The 20,861-nt window shown below is 33.2% G+C and overlaps 1 protein-coding gene across 3 annotated transcripts in view; it reads right to left on the minus strand.

Moving 5' to 3' along the window:
* The window catches only part of LOC123713422 (histone-lysine N-methyltransferase PRDM16-like), a 106,935-nt gene that overhangs the window by 57,521 nt on the left and 28,553 nt on the right, over positions 1-20,861 (minus strand). For 2 of the 3 annotated variants that reach the window (XM_045667078.1, XM_045667077.1), the window contains exon 2: positions 9,689-9,733. In XM_045667078.1, coding sequence (XP_045523034.1) covers positions 9,689-9,733 — 45 coding nt within the window. Of the gene's footprint in view, positions 1-8,157; positions 8,222-9,688; positions 9,734-20,861 lie in introns of those variants that run through there. The other variant, XM_045667081.1, reaches the window with a different exon arrangement.

Genomic DNA, 20,861 nt, shown 5'->3' on the forward strand with positions numbered 1-20,861 from the left:
CAAAAACTACAACCGTATATAATATACGGTTGTAGCTTTTGCGTGATCATTACGTGAAAAAAAATTAACAATTTTTTTTACAATCACGATTTCTTATTGATAATGTATTCAAAATTCTTTTTGTATCGCGCAACCCAGACACAACCACTATAGGCTAACCACTATAGGTTTAAGCTATGGCGGATTAGGCTTAAAAAGAGTATTAGCAACATCCATAGCACTAAATCACCTGCATCTTGAGCACACCTCACATTCACAGTATCACACAGCAAAGCTGAATTAGGTTAATATTTTTTATTGATTTTCGTAATGTTTGAATATTATCTATGTATTCCATCTTTGGCTATATCTCTAGTATAATTTTTGTTAAGAATTACGAAATAAATTTACAATAATAAAGGTGTTGAAATCGTTATGTTAACATTAAATTCGAACCTGCATATACGACCAAATTAAGATGCTCTCAATTAAAACAAAAGCACTTAATATTGCATTTTGCATTGAAAAATGTAGAATTATCTTTTTCTCGTCGGGACCGAACAAAGGGCACGAACAAAAGCTGAAAACAATGGTCACAGTTTAATACGAGAGTCGGCCATTATTTGAGTATGGGAAGAACTGATGAAATTGAAATATTATTTAAACAAGCATTTCCCTCGTGAAGAGTCTTTAATAATTACCGGCCATGCGTGAGTTTATACGTTTTTTGCGTTTTAATGATAATTGGCTTGATACGATCCAAATACGCTGGTATTTTATATTTTAACTCTGTGGAATAACATTTGCCGCCATTTTGGGTTAGTCTTTGGTTAAACAATTAAACTAAATGACATTCTAATTTTAAAAATAAGAATACTGTTTCGACCGTACATTGCACGCGTATGCATTTATTTAATAGACAATAAGAGTTCAGTGCCTCTTTCTAGACTTCTTCCTTTTCATAGACTTCAACTTAGTAGTATATTTCATCGGATTCAATGACAAAAAATATGGCTTAACAGAAATTAAAGATTTAAAAATGTTTTCTTTTCTCTCTGTTTGAATTTAAAGAAGCTTGAACTGTTTTGTAGCCTTTCCAAGCTTAGGCCCTTACGGGGCTTTACTATTAGCTTTAAAGCATAATAAGACATAGCTTTTAATTACATACGCGTAAAATATCAAAAGACCGATTATAAACTTAGATAAATATAATTTATCAGAATTAAAAAAAATACGAAAACTTCCTCTTATAAGGTGTTGTACGTGCTACACGGATACATGGGAATCGTATAAAGCAGAAATAGGTATCCAATCAAAGGTGGAATGCTTCACTGCAATTATAGGTTTTATAGCTTCAGTACGGATGCTTGTGCTTATTTTAACTAAGTTTTATGACAGATTTCATATTTTATAATCTTTTGTTTTCCGTCTATACGAGTCAATCACGACTATAATTGCCAATAGAGATTTAATTGAGTCTTTGAACCGTGATGATCTCAAGGCTTATGCGAACTGAGAAATTGTACAGGGCACAAATATTATAAATGTCATGTTTTTGTGTTTGTATGTAAGTAACTGGGTGCGAACGGGAAGGAGGCTAACGTTATGTTAAGTGATATCCGTCCATGGACACTCACAATGGCATTTTAAGAACTGGTACGCTCTTTTCTGCTGGTTCCCATAGTGATGATGCGCGGCAAAAACTGTATAGAAACGCACAGTTGTGAAACAATGATAAAATAATGTGCTCGATCAATATCTGTATAATTTTTTATACCATGTTAGTCGAACATTGCTTCCATTTAGTTTCAAATACAAAGTACATCTTTTGATACTACTCTTAGTTTTTACTTACACAACTTTTACCTAAATAACGAGACGATAATATGCTTTAGTATTCAAACTTATTCTCTATCTCTCTCTCTCACATAAAAAAATCACCTCAACGATTGGTCAGTATCCCTTCATTAGCAAATTACCCTCCAAAAGTTTTTTGCATCAGATGTTGTAAGAAATTTAAATACAACCTCTTTAGGTTCGGGCCTCGGATTTCTGTTTTAGTTTTATGATCATTTGTCCTTTACCGTTCGAGCGAATGTTATGCGCACATATAAAAAAGTGCAAAGCTGCGTATCGATGCTACGACCTCAGGGATGAGGTCGCACGCTGAAGCCACTAAGGCCAGTGTTAACCGTAAATTTGTAAGTAATCACAAATTGCTGTAAATCTTCATCACGTTAACGGCAAAGAAATATTTTTTTACACGCCGCTATATTATTATAGACTAACATACCATAAATAATTAATAATATTTTCTACTTAAAAAAAAACAACTTATTTTTAAGTGCTGCTGGCGGTGAACAGTAAAGTATCATATTGTACATAACAAATAGCTATAGATATATTACCGTGTTCTTATGTTGATATATTAGTAGCTACCCATGTCTAGTGTATATAGCTCTCAAACGTACGATGTAATGTGACAGAAAATGTTCCCTCACGGTTTGTCAAACTCCCCTCGAATTGATAAAATGGCTCTGCCTCAAAAACGATAGAAAAATCCACAAAAGGCTGTTCCCTCAACGACTCTCGACCTAAACGCTTTAACTATGTCCCAACCCCATACTCCAGGATTGCTCACTCCACTTGTCTCCGAAAAGCCGTGAATTTTTTATTGGATTTTCTGCCTAATTGTTGGGGCAGAAGAGTTAACATGCCACGCAACTGCCGAGATAATGATGGTACTTGAGAAACGGTTTGGGTATTGCTTTTAATTGGTGCTGGTTCTCATGTAAAACTGTTGCACGCGTCACCCTTTATATACGCAATTTAACTAATCTTATAAAAATAACTATGTAAAATCCATTTGGCTTTAAAATGACAAGAATTTGCTTACGTTGTCGCCTCTCGCTAAACTTTGTCACTTAAACTGCTGGAAAGCTCTCGAATTATAAGTAATTCCTATGTATTTTTTATTTTATATTCGTAAGCATATTACACGAAATGTTTTAGCCCAAACGGTAACTAACTAACTCCTGACAGATGTCGTGCAATTTTTGGTCACTGTTACTAATATATTTTTTTATTCATTGTGTTTCCACACCATTGATAATTAAGATCTAACTCAACAATAATAAGTACTTTAAACATAATTTACAAATTAATACATTTAGTGTCCAATTTCACGAGTCTCTATTAAGAAGACTAACTAGTGCATGATGAAATTTTGGCATTCGACCTCATCTCTAGGTGTCAATATCTCTTAACTAATGTTACATAACATTACATATAATATATAACATCGTATTTTTTTATATATTATATCTTTTTATTAAATAAAATTTAATACGGCTGGCAGAGTACAATTTATCGCGTCTCGGGCTCTTCATTTTAATTAGTCGCCATGACGAATTTTGTTAGAGGAATGTTTGCATAAACATTTATCAATAAAGTCTTTATTATTGTGTATATTAATAATGTTAATAAAGATTTCCTTTTATTTTAAATTATTTTAAAAATGTAATTGCAATAACGACTTTATACAGTTTATAAAGTTTTAATTTTAGTATTGGCCTGGAATATATTGCTTGTGAACGATAAAGCCGCGCTAGCACCCTTATGAATTTAATGATGCAAATGTGTTGTGCGTCGAAATTATAAATCACATTAAAATGTAATTAACCGTGTGTTAGGAATGACACAGACTTAGGCTTATCTATTCCGTTCATAAAAATCAAGTGTTTGAATGAAAACGCCACATTGTGTATAATTCATTTATTGTAACGATGCATAACAGAACTGCGCTGCACTCCTGCTAAACACGAAAGGTTCAAAAGTGCGTTGGCAGCCTTTGAATACAATCCTGTATGTGATGCCTTATATCCATATTGTTCCTGCCTAAGATCGAGTCCACCCTGTATAAGACAGTTTTATCGTCTACGCGTGCCCTACACTGCATTCCGGTTGCTGCGACCCGAGCCGTTTTACGAGCAACATTAATGACACATGGTAACGACCGGGAAGAGAATTGACGACCTCAACGACCGCAATTTTTATATGAGGATTTAGAAAGAGAACGAAAGATGGAGATCCAGTGGTTATGTAATTTATATGAATTTTTTTATATGGGTTCCTGGATCAAATGATTGCCGTGAAACCAGTGGCATTACAATCCTTGTGAAGACCCCAGATTTATCTATTTTGTCTAGAACATGTGTGAACGTGAGTTAATTGCGGATATAAAAGGATAAGTCTAGTCCCAGCCAGTATTCGAACACACGAGTTTAGAGTTAAGGGTTACACGGTCAAGTCACAGCTCTTGATTTTAATAATAGGAAACTTCATTCGATACCAACAATCACAGAAGTAAAACAAAAGAAAGTTACTAAATGAAATGCTATGTAGTAGAGAGAAGTCCTACGTCATAACGATATATGTATCTGTCATGTCAATAAGCTTATATAATACTAATGCCCCGAACATTCATACCGATCCTGCAGTCGCGCATACCGTACAAAGTCGGACTATAGAATTTTTTTTTGTTATCATATAAGTTTTATTTGGCTTAGTTTCAATTAATTCCTTTGAGATTATAAGATTCACACTTCCTATATTCTAATCAATATACAGATATTAATTTACAACGAATATATATCTAATACATTTTTAATTTCCTAACATCATTTACGTTGAACGTCCAACATAAGCAAATTGAAAACATCTTGATTTCAAGTAGGCAATGAAAGCATTTTTTAATCAGTTAGATTATTTATGAATGTTTGTTAGGGATTCCTATTTTTTTATGTAATAGGTCCAGTAGATTTGTGTTAAACATTAAAAAAATTCATACAAAACCACAAATGTTTCCTCTTTATAGTATTAGTATAGATAACTCCAGCGTATCTGGATTTTTATCGTCTAAATAATCTTATCAATATAATTATTGCGTACTCGCAAAATAATACCAGCTATTTATCTTTTATCTAAATTGAATAGAGTAGATAGTTAGAGTAGAATAGTTAACCGGAAATGAAATACATCGTACACTATACTATATTATTTATATTTATGATCTATGACTATTTCAATAAATCCTTTTTATTATTTTTCAATTACTATTGAATATAGATCCCGGCTAGTATGGCAAGAGTTACCTGTGTTCTATTTACTTGTAAATGTGTTATTAAAGGCAATAAAATACTTCAGCAAAGATCCAAATGTTAAGTTTCTAGGTCAGGGAGACGCTTTACATTATAGAGAATATAATTTTCACTATAATATGCCGCTAATTAAATTTAAATACTATTCAATTAATGTATAAATGCCTCTAGGTGTACTTTCGGTGTGTAACATTACGCAATCCGACTTTGTTTCCATAATGATACATGCTTTACCGATTATTATTAAGCCTTTATAGATGACACCCATTATAATTTATTAACACTTACTTAAGTTACATAGGGCAGTGTTGGCCTAGTGGCTTCAGCGTGCGACTCTCAGCTGTGCTCCAATGCATTTTCTATCTATCTGCGCATTTAACATTCGCTCGTACGGTGAAGGAAAACATCGTGAGGAAACCTGCTTGCCTTAGACCCAAAAAGTCGACGGCGTGTGTCAGGCACAGAAGGATCACCTACTTGCCTATTCAATTCACAAACGATCATGAAACAGATACAGAAATCTGAGGCCCAGACCTAAAAGGTTGTAGCGCCATTGATTGATTTATTTATTTTACTTAAGTTACATAACCTAATTTAATCTAATAGATCGTATAATCCGTTCTTGGTAATCAGCATGTCCTGTGACACATAGGCCTCTTCCAGCTGCTTCCATGATTTTTTGATGTTAGCTCTACTTGTCCAACATGTACTTTCTGTTCTCTTTTATCATCTACCCATCTCTTGCTCTCTTCCGTCGCGTTGTTGCCATTCTGTAATAACTTTTATCTATTTCAACCAACAGGAAACATAACAATGTTTCCTCATGTATCCGGTCCAACTACATTTTTTATTTTCTTTATAATATCCTCTATAGTCGTTGATCTTATCTTCTGCCTTTTTTGATGTCTCAGTGTTACATCCACCATGCCACTTTCCATTCCTCTTTGGCATGTTCTCAACTTTAAAAGATGTTTCTGAGATAATGCCCGATAATGAAAAATAAATGTAATTACCGTAATTGAAAAAAAAAGGAAACTTCTTATCCTTCGCCACATTGATAAATCATTTGATAAAACAAATTATCATATATTTATTTGTCACGTATGTTTTTTTATCCCCTATTTTGAATTCCCTATCAATATTTATCTTATTTTTATTTATTTACACTTCGTTACACTACAATATAAAAAAAAACAATTGAACATAATAAAACAAAAGGAGGGCAACTGGCGGCCTTATCGCTTTCGAGCGATCTCTTCCAGGCAACCACTGTGAGTAAAGAAGTAATAAATAAATAAAAATGTATTAAATTACATAAGATAGGCAAGAAGTGCAAAAATACATGCTATACACAGTTATTAAGACAAAACTAAACAGGAACAAAAAAAACAAACTTAACTTAAAAGATGATACATTAAAAATAAAAAATAAAAAGACACATAAATCACGATAATTCAAGATAAGTCTCACGTAATACAAATATTATCTGTGTCCTTCAACCAGGCTTTTTTCGTCCCTGAGTTGTCCATTTTATTAAATACATCTAAAGAACTAACTAATACTAATTAGTAACTCAGCTACTTGAATCTTGGTAGATTTATTTATATTACATTTTTAGTGATGAAGCCAAGCGGCTGGAATCACATATTCCTGACTTCGTGGGTTTTTCCTAAACGAATAACATTGAATGATAACGTATCTATGTCCGTGATTTTTTGTGTAATCTATTTTTACGATCTACAATATCAGTGATATTATAAAACCTGAAGTGTAACCTTTCAATGGGGTATGACAAATCGATGTTTATCAAAACTATAGTCAGAGAGAGTGATTCATTACGTTTTATATGCTTTGCAAACATGGCTGCTAGATAATCGGATACGAAATATATTCACTTATTTAATCCTCAAGCTCAGCTCTTGAGCTTTTGAGCTAGTATTCTTGGTACAACTTAGGGGTAACTCTTGTTAGGCAGGCGCCTGGTAGTACTGAGAAGCTCACAGCTTACACATATATGACAGCTGCTTTAAGAGTACTAACAACGGCTTGTTGCTAACTCTTATCATTTATGTAATATATACAATTAAATAATATTTACAGTTTTCTTAATCTACAAAGTAATAGTTGTTTAGTTCTGTATATGCCTTCATCTGTATATAAATAAAACAGTGTAATACGTAACTGAAGTAAAAATCTAGATTAAATAAGTATTTGTTATTCCAATTACATATTAAGAATGTTTTTATTGGTTGTAATCTGTAGCCAAAGTGTTCATTGAATTCTATGTATATATGTTTGCATTTCATGGACACATTTTCTTATGTATATTCTTACGCTGTCCATAGAAACCGCCACACGACGATCTGCAGTTTCCATGCGAAATTCATATGCGCAATACACAGACTGCTCAAGCAGTTCTTGAGCGGTCGGAGCAGTCGTTCTGCGGTCGACTGCTTAGAGCTGCCGGACCCACCATACACAGAAAGCTACAAGCGGTTGCTGCCGTGCAGCATCAGTATTCTTTTGCGGTCGAACACAACTGCTCCAAGCAGTCGTAGTCTTGCGTTATGCGGTCGTGTTGCAGTCGTGTACGACTTCAACGCAACCGCTCTACAGCAGTCGGTCTGGACTGCAACATACGGTCCGTCTATGGCCAGCGTTAGTTATGTGTACAAATTAATGTACTATTAATATGCCACTGTAACATTATGTATGACAGTAACGGTTATGTCAAAATTCGTGTGAGATCTGGATTCCGTAGTAAATGGTGCATGTTTAATAAACATGTTTTAAGAAGAGGTTGTAGTATCTAATGAAACAAAAGCCGTATAAGAACGAAAAATTTGTTTAAGTACGCATATGTATTTATGAGTGTTTGTGTGTGCGTCTGTATTTGTGAGTGTAGCTGAGAGTACATGCGTGCGTTGTGTCTGTAATAATTATATATAACTTAACAGCGACTTTACATAGACTAACCCTAATGTTTTTATAACTTAGTTAAATATTAATCTAAACATACCTTAATGATTCAAAAACACAACACGCACTTAAATTATTATAATTGTAACTAAAATATCACTGGCGAATCCACTATCAATAAGATAAATTATTAGATAAAAGATAAAACATAAGGATAATTTCGGCGTATCTCAGTTTTATCCTTCCAAATACATATAAGATACACAAAAAAGCGTTATCATTGTGATTAAACCATAATGTACTTATAAATTTGACAATGAAGCTGTTTTGTAATAAAACTGAAACGTGAAACGTGTTTTCTGAATAATGTTGGACTGGTGGCTTCAGCCTTCGTGTGATCCCGGGCTGAGTACCAACACTCGCTCGCATGGTGAAGGGAATCATCATGATAAAACCGGCATGTCTTATACCAGAGTATGAACAGAAGGCAGCATATTAACAATCATTCCCAGCAGTGGGCAGGTCGAGCTTATTGCACAGATTGCCCGAAGAATCAATGGCCGTTGGAGCAAACAAACTGGGATCAGTGAAATATGGTGACACCACGACACAGGCAGGCAGAGCCTAGTACGAATGGTTGCAGAGACAATCGGATGTACTGGAAATTATTACAGCTGTGGACGTCGACGAGTACGAGAAAAGATGAGTTGGAATGTATAATGTCCAGCTTATTGTATCAAATTTTTGGTATTGAGATATACTAAGCTAAGTAGACCTGTCCAACATACTTTTTTTTCTTACTAGAGTTACCTGGAAGAGATCGCTTGTTAGCGATAAGGCCACCCGTTGCGATTTTTAAATGTTTTTGTATCTATTAATTAAGTATTGTTTATTATAATAAAGTCTGTTATCATGTACATATCCTAATATCAAATGTATTATCAAAATCATTAAATTGATAGGTGGTATAAAAATTATAGATTAGTTATTTTGTAATATTAAACTATTAGTTTCTTCTAATAGTTGCTCGCGAATGCGTTGCCTGCCATTATTGATTTTTTGACATAGCAATCACTGATGGATAGATATTGATACCGGGTGCAAAATATTTTACCGTAGAAGGTTCTCAGTAATATGTGGACGAAAACAATAACTACACCTACATGGAGACAATGCCCACCAGGCAAAGCATAGAGAGGCAGACCCTATACTCGATGGAATGATGACATCAAAAACCTTGCGGTTTAAATGGATCCAAATAGCTCAGGATACAGAAAGATGGCAATCCTTGGAGAAGGCCTTTATCGGAGAGGTTTCGTGATACATACTAACTCATAAATCAAAATCAGATCAATCAGTTTAGATGTGTCTCAGCGCATGCTTATGAATATCAAAAACGTTTACAAAATTCGCCAAAGAGCGACACTACGCCATCCATCAACTGTAAAAGATATATACTAACTCTAATTAGATTAATGTGTATTAGGAAATAATTCAAAACTAAAAATAAAAATAATTATAAATAGAAATCAAATCTGGCTAACAAAAAACTGTCAGTGGGATCTTTTGTTTTGAGAGGTATCGGAAAAAACTATAGCTAGAAATACAAAACCTATTGATTTAGTACATACCAGCTTCATTGTCAACAGTGCTTGCTTCTCCATCTTCGCCTTTGCCTGAAATTAAAGAACATTTTTTTTATATATTCATCAGGATTCAAGGCAACATAAATACAATTTTGTATATCTTATTTACAAATTAATTAATCATGCATTATCTCAGATTACATTTGTATCGATAATAATTACTTTTTATAAGCAAGTCGATGATAAGCCATCTCCGCTCGGCTTTTTTAGTTAATAAACTGTTAATAAAACAAAATATAATGGCACTATTGTGGCGCTATGGAGTTGTGTGTGGCGTTAAAAACATCTGATATTTTAAATACTGTGTATATTTGCAAAATGCCAATAATTCACAAAATAAGAACATTTTTTAAAGAACCAAGAAATCGCACAGGAGACTCCTATAACACGTTCTAGAAAGAAACCTCGAGAATCCTACTTTTTTATTCCCATTTCCAAAATCGTTTATATCAGCCGTCGACCGTTAGCCAAGTCACAGTTGCCCTAATAATCTATCAAAACATCTTGACTATACAGCCCGAACACCTTTACCGCCCACTTATACTCAAATAGTCAAGGCACGCGACAAGAGTACCAAACAAAAGCAATGCACTACAAACCATCATTACGAAAACGAAGAAAAAGACGCGAGCCAGCTGCCTTCCTACTTCCTCTTTATACAAAACGCTGTAATACAAGATGTCCGCATTGTATTTGTACCTCATTCATTACGGCACTCATTTTTGGCGCGTGTTCTTATCTGTAACTACGCATTTGTCTGCGCGTGCCGCTCTATGATAAACCAGTTTCGGATTAGGGTGAAAGGTAATTTCATGTCATACGCGGCGGAAACGTCTTGGTTATAAATACTATTTGTATAAAGTATATGCTCAAGTATGGTTTGATTATAGGCGAGTACATGATAAATAATTACAATAATGTTATACTTATAATCTTTAGTTTAAAGTATGCACAGTTCCAGCAGCAGCTGTCAAATCAATGTCACAGTAAACATGCCTCTTGTCTTCCTCTTCTCCTTGTAACATATAAAAATTAATGTGCCGGAAGTAGAACAACTACAAAAGAAAAGTGAACCTTACATTTCGATAGCTATATAACTCTTCGTTTGATTGCGTTTCTAAGTTTTAGAAAGAAAAAGAAAAGACTTTATTATACATTAAAAAATGTGTGCGTGTACTAGTGTACACACGTAAGAAGTGAAACTTCTTTATGACCTTATTTTTCGAAAAATCAACTACTATATGAAACTTTATAGAAATTGGTTAATTAAATTAGATAATGCTTAACAAAAGGATTTTATTATCATAGACATGAATACAAATAATAGGTACAATTATTTCATTTTACCTTATTGCTACTAAGATTATTACAGAATTTCATTAAGTGTAATAAAATTATTACTATCATTGTTATCGTCAATATATATTTTGATTATTAATGGTTTCGAATCTCCTCCAACCAACTGTGGTAGGGACAAGAAAAAGATGACACGTAACGGAAAAATGTGAAGCGTAACCGAAGAATGTGACGGTAATTTTTTTTTCAACGCCGATAAAAAAGTTTCACATCAATAAAAAAAGATTATTAAAAAAAAAACATCCATACATACAGGATTGTCTGTGTTAGGCAGCTAGTCTGTTCCATTGAACATATTTACGACTTTTACAATTTTATACTTAAACTACTGTTGTTGATTGCTGTGCACATACTTTTGGCATAGGACCGGTTGAGAAGACGTTTTAGATTTTCACTGAAAGTGTTTATCCTTTTTATAACAACTTTTCCCGGCGTTTTCCCATTGAAAACTTCACCTAATAAATGAGCTCGGTTTATTATTTAAAGACCGTATCTCTGAGGTCATTGTTCATCATCATCCCATGTCAAATTAACTAACGTAAAAAGTGGGAAGTCAAACTCAAAAGGTTTATATTTAAATAGTTTTTAGGAGATTTAAACTAGAATAATGTCACATGATTTTGATTATATGGCCCGTCCTTATTGGAACAACACATTTTTTTTTACTTCAACTAGCAATTCCTAACTAACAAAGTCTTCAGTCTTCATTGCTCTAACGAATAATAAAATGACCTTATTCTGAAGCTAAATAAAAAAAATTACTATCTTAGTAATAACCATCTTTTTAAGAATTTTAAAAATTGTAATTAATAGCGATTGTGAATGTATATATTCCAGTGTTTGATTAAAGAGATTCCTCATATCAGTTTATATTATAAAAACGATTTATATTATAATTCCCGCCGATAATTAAAACGCCGGCAACGCACTCGCGAGCCCTCTGGCATTGAGATTGTCCATGTGCGGCGGTATCACTTAACATCAGGTGAGTCTCCTGCCCGTTTGCCCCTTTTCTATAAAAAAGGGCTAGTTAGCAATTAATAGAATGTATTTTGATAATGTGAGGTTTTTAAACTTGTCATACATAGCACTTTTCTATAATCCTCCTATAAAATGTCATCAAGGTGGCAAGCATAAAATCTAGACCAATAATAATGTATTAAAAATAATCGTATGTTATATGTATGGCCTATATCGGAAAGCCAATATAGTGACAGTGATGTTCTGTGCCCTCAGCTCTTACTTACCTTTCTTAAGAGTTTCTTTCCCGTGTATTGTATGGCAAAGGATCTAAATCCAATATCACATCAATGTACTCAATAACTCTAACTCTAACTAGTATTTGAATACAAATTATTCTATAATCTAATAAACTATATACTGAGCAAGAAAGGTACATATGCCGACGTTTTTGTATGTTCGATATAGTTCTCTCAATATCCGCAGACACAATCGGGATCGGAACAAAAACTCATTATTATAAAGGAATTGCTATTGGAAGTTACGGAGGAAGGGGGTTGAGTACGAAATCTTGACAATTTTTGAAACAACTAAATCATTATAAATGTACGTTTTTTGTATATTACAACTAGGATGCAGTTGAGTATAATGGTATGTAATAGATATCCACTCATATGGTTGTGACATATATATTATATATATATAGGTAAATAATATTGATTGGTATTAGAAGTAAGCTATATATTCACACTTATATAATGGTGTCTACATAGCCTACATATTTAAAATTGTTATAATTTTTTTATTGGAAATCAGTATATAGCTGTTTTGAGCAACTGTCTCTATTAGGGGGAGGGCTAATTATTTTATTAATTACATTTTGCCGGAGGTTTTCAGCCCTCATCGCCAAATAGGAAAAAATACTAGCAGACTATTGGTTATTAGGATAGAGAGACATAACCAGAGGCGACTAACATTTAGGAAAAAGTAAATACTAATCTACTACATCATTAATAAGTATCCTAATGACAGTATTTGTAGCGTTGAAGACAAAGAAAAGTACACCGAGGGGCAAAATATGTGGAAACACAACTCTCCGATAGTAACTACTCCGTCTCTTCACCTGTCTCCGTAGGAGAAGACCACAAATAAGAGTGTTAGCACAAATGTAAGCACATGCATAAGCACAAGAAGCAAAGAAACAGAGAGGACTATAGGTACTTGGATGGCGTGAAGAGTATTCAATTGTCAGAAGCAGCTAACAATAAAATATGATCAATAAATAAAGGAATCATAAAAAGTCATACAACGGACGGACAATCTCGGACAAACTACAAACGACTATCTCGGTGCCTAAAGGAACTCCATTTAACAATATATTTCAGTTATTAATTTATTTTTGCAGTATTGTTATTTATATTTTATTTAGAATAATATTATTTTACTAGACTTATATAGAAATGTGTTTAATTCATTTTTACTATTGAAAGCCTTAATGGCGGTTTGGCAGAACCACTTAGCAACCGAGTTTATTAGAAACCCGTCTCAAGATGGCACGCCATCTGCCGGGGGCGGTAGTCTTCCGTTGCATTGTGGATTGCGCACGCGTCGCTCCGGTATGCAATACGGATGTTCTTTTAAACTTTTGTGGGGTCATTTCGTCTTCCTCTGCACCAGGTCAGGGAACTCAGAGGATATGATCGCTTGCTCTTTTTGCATTGTATTGATTGAAGGTTTTTTTAATTAATTCTTGGTATGTCGATTGTGTGTATCTTAGTTACCATGGACGATATTTTAAATGCAAATTATATGTTAATTTTTCGATTTTAAACATTCTCGATGAGATCCAACCAAATTCTTTATGTATGTTACGTATTTAGGTAGATTTTTGAGGAATTTTGAGTACTATTGACTTAGTTCTTCAGCGTGTGACTCTCATCCCTGAGGTCGTAGGTTCAAACTTGGACTTTCTATGCACGGATTCAACCCTCGCTCGTACGGTGATGATGAACATCGTAAGGTAACTGCCATGTGAGTTAAGGCACAGAAGGCTGATCACCTATTAGAAAAAAATCTAATTGTCACGTAGCGATGATGCGTTTTAGGTATAATCTAGGATCACCATTGTTTAATGCTACAACAGACTCTTATCGTTCAACTCCTATTAACCGACTTCACAAAAGGACGCTTCTCAATTTGTTCGTTAACTTTGTCGTTTATATACAGATTCTGATGATTCAATTTTAGTTTGAATACCATCTAATGATGGATGAGAAATCGCAGGGAACCTTCGAAAGCCGAAGTGGCATCTAGTGCGCTTGTTCATTTATATCATGAATTATCTCACTAATATTTAATAATAAATGTCTGTATTTTTAATTATTATTGTATTTGTGGATTACCCTCCTCTTACTCCTCCTCAATAGTAAAACAATGTTTTTTTTAAATTCATATATACATACGTATTTTATTCATATATATCATCAGTTTAGCTGCAATATTTACCCCCGAATATCATTCGCTCGGCCCTTATTTGCACGGAAGCTAAGCTCCAGTAACGATGTTTACCGACACAAATTTATGTCTGTCGTTACCGGACTGTCACAAATCTACTTATCTACTACGACCACGCCTTCGATAATATTAGCTTTTATAGACATCTGTTATTATTGGCTCAAATGAAAACAAAGAAAAAACTTAATACGAAAATAGCGATATCAGAACGGTGCAATGACCTTTTCATAATTTACTATTATAAGCCCTGACTACTTCAAGATACGCTTAATTTAACTCAATTAGTGTAAAAAATAACTATTGGCAGTCGTAGTGATAAGCTGTCACTAACAAAGATAGGAACTAAGAGTATAATATGGCATGGTAAACACTCCCGAAATGATATAATATTATTAATAGAATTATGATTATTATATAACTACCATGTAGGTTAAGAATATTATAAATACTTGAGATTTGTGTTTACAATAAAAAAATTGCAAATTATAGGGACTTTCTTTTGTAGTTTTAACAGCTATATTATTTGAATGGGTATTTTTTCTCTAAAATCTGACGATCAGTGTTACTGGGAGCATGTGACTCTCATTCCTAAGGACGTAGGTTCGAACACCGGCTGTGTATCAATAGACTTCATATAAGCGCATTTAACACGCGCCCGTACTTGCCTATTAGAAAAAACAAATCACCACGAAACGTATCCTTAGTTCAGTCCTTAAAAATGCCACATCTTATTTTCCCTCTAAATCATAATTCATACCTGTATTAATACTTTGTAATTATATTTAATGATATAAATGCAATGTAGAAAGATAAAAAAATATTATATATTTTGACAAGAATAACAATTTTCGTATTTCACTCAATTAGTAGTTTTAAGTATTGTAATAATAGTTATTATTAAATTATTATGTCTAGATTATTTATTATTTATTTATTTATTTATTTATTAAGCTTTATTATGTCTAGACTATCTACCGATTTAATTGGACTTGAACAGTTCGTTCGTCTTAAAACATTTATTTCAATTTTGTTTTAACGAAGTTTGGTAACAACATTCTACTGTTAATTTATCGTCCATTATAATAGCTCTATATATTGAAGTAGCAACGTGATCCCATATTACACAATGTTATGGCACGTATAGATGGATGTAGTTTTCGTATCGAGCATTGTCCATTGTATCGACGCCTTTCCCATTGTTCAAGTCAATGTTTACAAGCGATCGTACCGATGCACACTTATATAATCGATTCTAGAACACTTATAGAAAAATTAGCTTCTTTGCTTTTTTTATCTTTCTGAATTGTATTTATCCAATATAAGGCATCTCTCTTTCGAATTCTTTGCGATTGTAATCGATTACAGTACACAGTCACAGTACTTATCCGGAGCTGGATTTATTTGGTACTAATCAAAAAACAAAGAATTGTTAAGTGTCTATCTTATACGTTATCCGCTATTTTACCAGTAGTTTTTTGTAACATTTATGTTCACTAAAATTGTCATATATTTTAGATATAATAACTTGTAATATATACCATAGATATGTGTACTTTAAAATAAATATCAGTCAAACGATGAAAAATCTACTCACTGTAAAATTTTGTCAGTAGTATTATTGATATTAAATGTATTTTAAAATTTGATATTAGTGAAGCATTGAATCAAATAAATATAGCCTTTTTTCTCGGACTATTGATTACAAACAAAAAAATGGTAAGATAAATAAAAATAAAATAATATCTTTTTTGAGCCACTTTTTTTGATATAGGCATTTGGCTTAATATTTTGCTTGTTGAGTACAACTACTCACACTGTCCAGCTTCAACAAGCGTCCGTTCTGATTACACCCACACCTAATATTCGGTAATGGCTTGGTCACTTATAAAGAAAGCTTTGTTAAGTGCCTATCTCAAACCTCATCAACTGATTTGCTAATATTTTTTTAAGTTTTCTAGAGTCTTCGCCCGACATCGACCTATTTGTTTTGACTGTTAATTTTATAAAAATAACTTAATAGTTCTATCATATTTTCAGTTGAAATTTGGCCATACATCTGTTAATAAATAATATAAATCTTTAGACAAATCAGACAGTAAACTGTGGTGAGGTTTAAACAGATAATAATATAAATTTAGTATTACGAACTGCAACTAAAGCCCTAACATTTATATTAATTTTAGAAATTGTAATAAGCATGTGTAACTGTCATTTGAAGGTAAATCCGACTGTGAATTGTTCGGAATTCGCTTTTAGCCGCTAAATTAGATGATTTATTGTCATCTCGGATCAAACGACAATATTATTGCTTTTCACCCTAATTTTATATGTTGATATTCGGAACAGGGGACACACATGTCTACATCTGTTTTATTGATAACTCCATTGATCAGCTTTCAGCGGCTTTCAGAGAGAGCTTTTTTGGCTGAAAATTTTACTCGGACAGGACAAAATGTATATTTATTTGCAGTTGCGATGTGAAACTTATTTCTGAATTTTTTTTCGATATATTTTCCTTTTGTCTATTAAAAACCCTTTCTTATATTACTAATAAATGTAAATTAATATTTGGTTTTGGTCTTTATGTATATCTCGTGTCATGTTTGTAACTAAATTCCTTCGAAACGACGCGTTATCCATTAAAAGTACTACATTTTGTATTTGTGCAATTATTATTGTAAGAGTATTGAGAGTTAATGACTCTCAGGGCTCGACAATTTATAAACTATGGAACATGGTTTTGCCATAAACTAGAGACTATAATGCAAAACGTAAGCGTGCCGGGTCAACTAGTATAAAAAATGTAAATTATTATAAAAGTTTAAATAATAGCTAATTTAAAGATCCCTCATGACCCTCGCGATATGTTAAAGGGTAATAAAACTTAAAAATAAAGGGGACGCTTGTCTGTCAAAAATTTGCCGATTATTATATTTGAAAGCGTATGGATAATAATTTTGATACGTTTTCAATAATAACGATGTATATCGTATGGAATTACAACAGATAGATTGATGCAAATGCATTTGTGCGCTTCACAATTTGTCATTCTAGTTGCCATACCACTAGACACAGATACATTTTTGGTGATGGTCATATAGGTCAAGTATCATTTTTTTAAATTAAGAACGGTATTGGCCAAACTTAAGTCTTAATAGTTTCAAGGTACTCAAAGAAATACTGCATGTCTTAGACCTATCTCAGACACAACTCACCTTCACGTTCTTACTAACAAACACTACAACTTATCATCAAACTCTAAAAACAGCCAAAAAAGCCATCTCAATCGTGTAGATGAGAGCATACTTTAAACGCTTATTTATGGACTGATGTCCGATGATAGATTAAATTGATTTAATAGTCTACAAAATCAAACTTATATGTCGTCTTAAAGACTCTGTCTTAAGGTTGTTAGGAAAGTATATCATCAAAACTAGTGACCTTTTATTTTATATAACACTTTCCCCGTCTAAAAAGTCGTAAAATCTTCTTTTCAGAAAAGAAGGTATTCTATTATTACTAGGATACGAAGTACATTACATGGATCTTTAAGATATTTTCTACGATTATAGTTGTTATGTATTTAGCGTACATAGTTTAAAAAACAAAATGTTTATCTAATTTGACTGAAAGAAGACTGACGCAAACACGTTTCACGATTGTTTTACTGTTTAAATATGATTACGAACGTGACACTTTAACCGTACATTACGATGGTAATTTTGACGAATGTCTAGAACGTAATGATTTATTACCAGTCTTGATATATATGATAGCTTGGTGAAACTAAGACAATGTCGCATTATATTTTATGAATATTTGTTAGAATTACAAGCTAAACTAAAACTGTATATATGGTTGTTACTATCTATTACAGGAAACAAGTATTACTAAGACTAGGCACAAAATAATTTCCCTGGAATAAAGACATTGTGTTTCCTTTATAATAAAATGTTTTGCAAGTATTTGAAAAAAATACAGTTATACATAACCCAAGGAAGTCAAAAATGAGAAAACATTAACACAGTCGAGTCATGCTTTACGACTTAGTTCCCCGGGGCAAACGATAAAGTCTTACAGTCGCGTTTATTCGTAAGTAAACTATTAAGATGGAATTGATGAAGTGACATACCCTATCACATTAAATGACATCAAACATGAATTAACTTTCAACCCTCAAGTAAGACACGATCAGCTAAGTGGTCGATAGGACCCCGGCGCGAATCACTTCTCACGCGACTGTGGGCGGTTGAGGGATTACGAGACACGCGACGATACAGATATTGTCGATTTAGAGACGCGAGAGTAATGATCCTGTAATTGGGATTTTTAGATTAATTCGTAAGGAAGGGGTAATCTTTGTAATAGCTTAAAGTTATTACAAAGATTAGATAAGACTATTTCAAACTAGAACATTAAAAAGTTGCCTAAAGATGTTTTGTTGTACAAATTCTATACCATGTCTTTATTTTGAATAAAGGGGTTATGTAGGCAACGGAAGTGAAGTACTGAAGCGCGGTAGTTGTTCTCATACAAAATATTTTAGATAGAGCCCACGAACATAGGCTCCACCATCACGTGAATGTCGAGGCTATTCAACTCCGTGACACGGGCCTAGTGAGAAAACAGAAAAGGACAAAACCATTTGAACTAGTGAATTAGTGACAGTACACGTTAGTATTAAGTGCTAAACAGTGAGAAAAATAGAACACAAGAACAAAGTGTCTTTTTAATAGAGACTGTTATTGGACAATTACTTATGTGACAAATCCTTTTTAGTAAATTCGGTTAGACTTAAATTACTTTATAGTCTTAAGTTAGGTCGTAATGTTCCATGATATCTACGTAAAGTTACATGTATAAACAAAGATCATTCATCATCCAAAATGGAGCCAGAATAAAAAATTCCACCCGTATCACCTTAGTAGAGTAGTACAGCATTCAGATCTTTAGACAGATTTGACACACACAATCACTACGTGGAACCAGCTGCCCAGCGATATATTACAGAAACCAATTCTACTTAGATTGCTTCAATAAAAGAGCGAACCAATTCTCAAAAGCCAGCAGCGCACCTGCGAGGCCTCTGGCAATGTGTCCATTGGCAAGCCTCCTCTAACATGAGGAGAACCTCCTGCCCGTTTGCCGCTGTTATATTATAACAATATTTTTTCAATACCAATAGTATGTCATACTATGTTCTATAGATAATAATGTAGAATTAGAATTAGTATTATTAGATTCTTATTCTTGCGACTGATGCGCAAACTAACTGCTGTGGTCTCTGGCAGAATGACCAGCGCTGTGGAACAACTCTGCTCCTCACCATAATGCGGAGCCAGGGCCAGTTACACCCACAGCACACACGCATTACACAATTAAACCTTTTTCTTTAAAAAAATCGTTATCTCTCTATTATTATTCTTTATTTTTTAGATTAATAAATGTTATGTCTATATCTTAATAGAATTTATAGATATGACACAATTTTTGAAAGAGACAAAACAATCGTTTGTAATAATTCCTACTGGGCCGTTAAGACAAAAATTCGTAGTGATCAGATGAGAGACGTTCATTTTATACCGCAATCAAATATATTATTGAATGTAAGATAAAAATTAGTATCCGAAACAAAAACTTGTTACTCTATTCATCATTTATCACATTTAAACCGCGAGCAGGGGTGCGAATTGGTATTAGAAATTGGGGCTGCCAGAACTGACATACGCATTTATTTGGAATTTTTAAAATTATAAATAAATCAAGTGTATAAAGTGGGTAGAACAGTGAACTTTACTTGGAGATACTGGGTTGTATTCCTCATAGTTCAATAATTGGTTCATATAGAGAGTTAACACGAATTTCTGACTTTAACCTAAATTGTCCTGAAATTAACACAAAACTACTATAACTATATTATATTCAGTGTGGCAACGGTTTGTACAAATTCAATCAACACAACTTCCGAATTGGTTAAATGTATTTTAATAATTTTATGGATTGACAACCCTAGTAAGCCCTATGGTCTCGCTACTGATAATAATTCACGCAATTGTGGGCCAAACCCCGAACAATAAAATTATTAAGTTACACATGTCCCGTGCAAATATAGATATGAAATAAATGCATCCATTATATGTAATGACCCTATTAATCGCTCTTGGTGTTAACAAATACATCAAAGAACAGACTTATTTTTATATGTGTTTTCGTGATTTAAATACGATTCACAAAGTAGAGCGAATAAGACAGATAGACTTCTGATCGCTTCGTGCAACTTCGCTTCGGAAGTCTACTGATAGCAAAAATAAAAAATGTTTCAATTTTG

Source organism: Pieris brassicae, chromosome 8 (genome assembly GCF_905147105.1).
Source record: "Pieris brassicae chromosome 8, ilPieBrab1.1, whole genome shotgun sequence".
NCBI lineage: Eukaryota > Metazoa > Arthropoda > Insecta > Lepidoptera > Pieridae > Pieris > Pieris brassicae.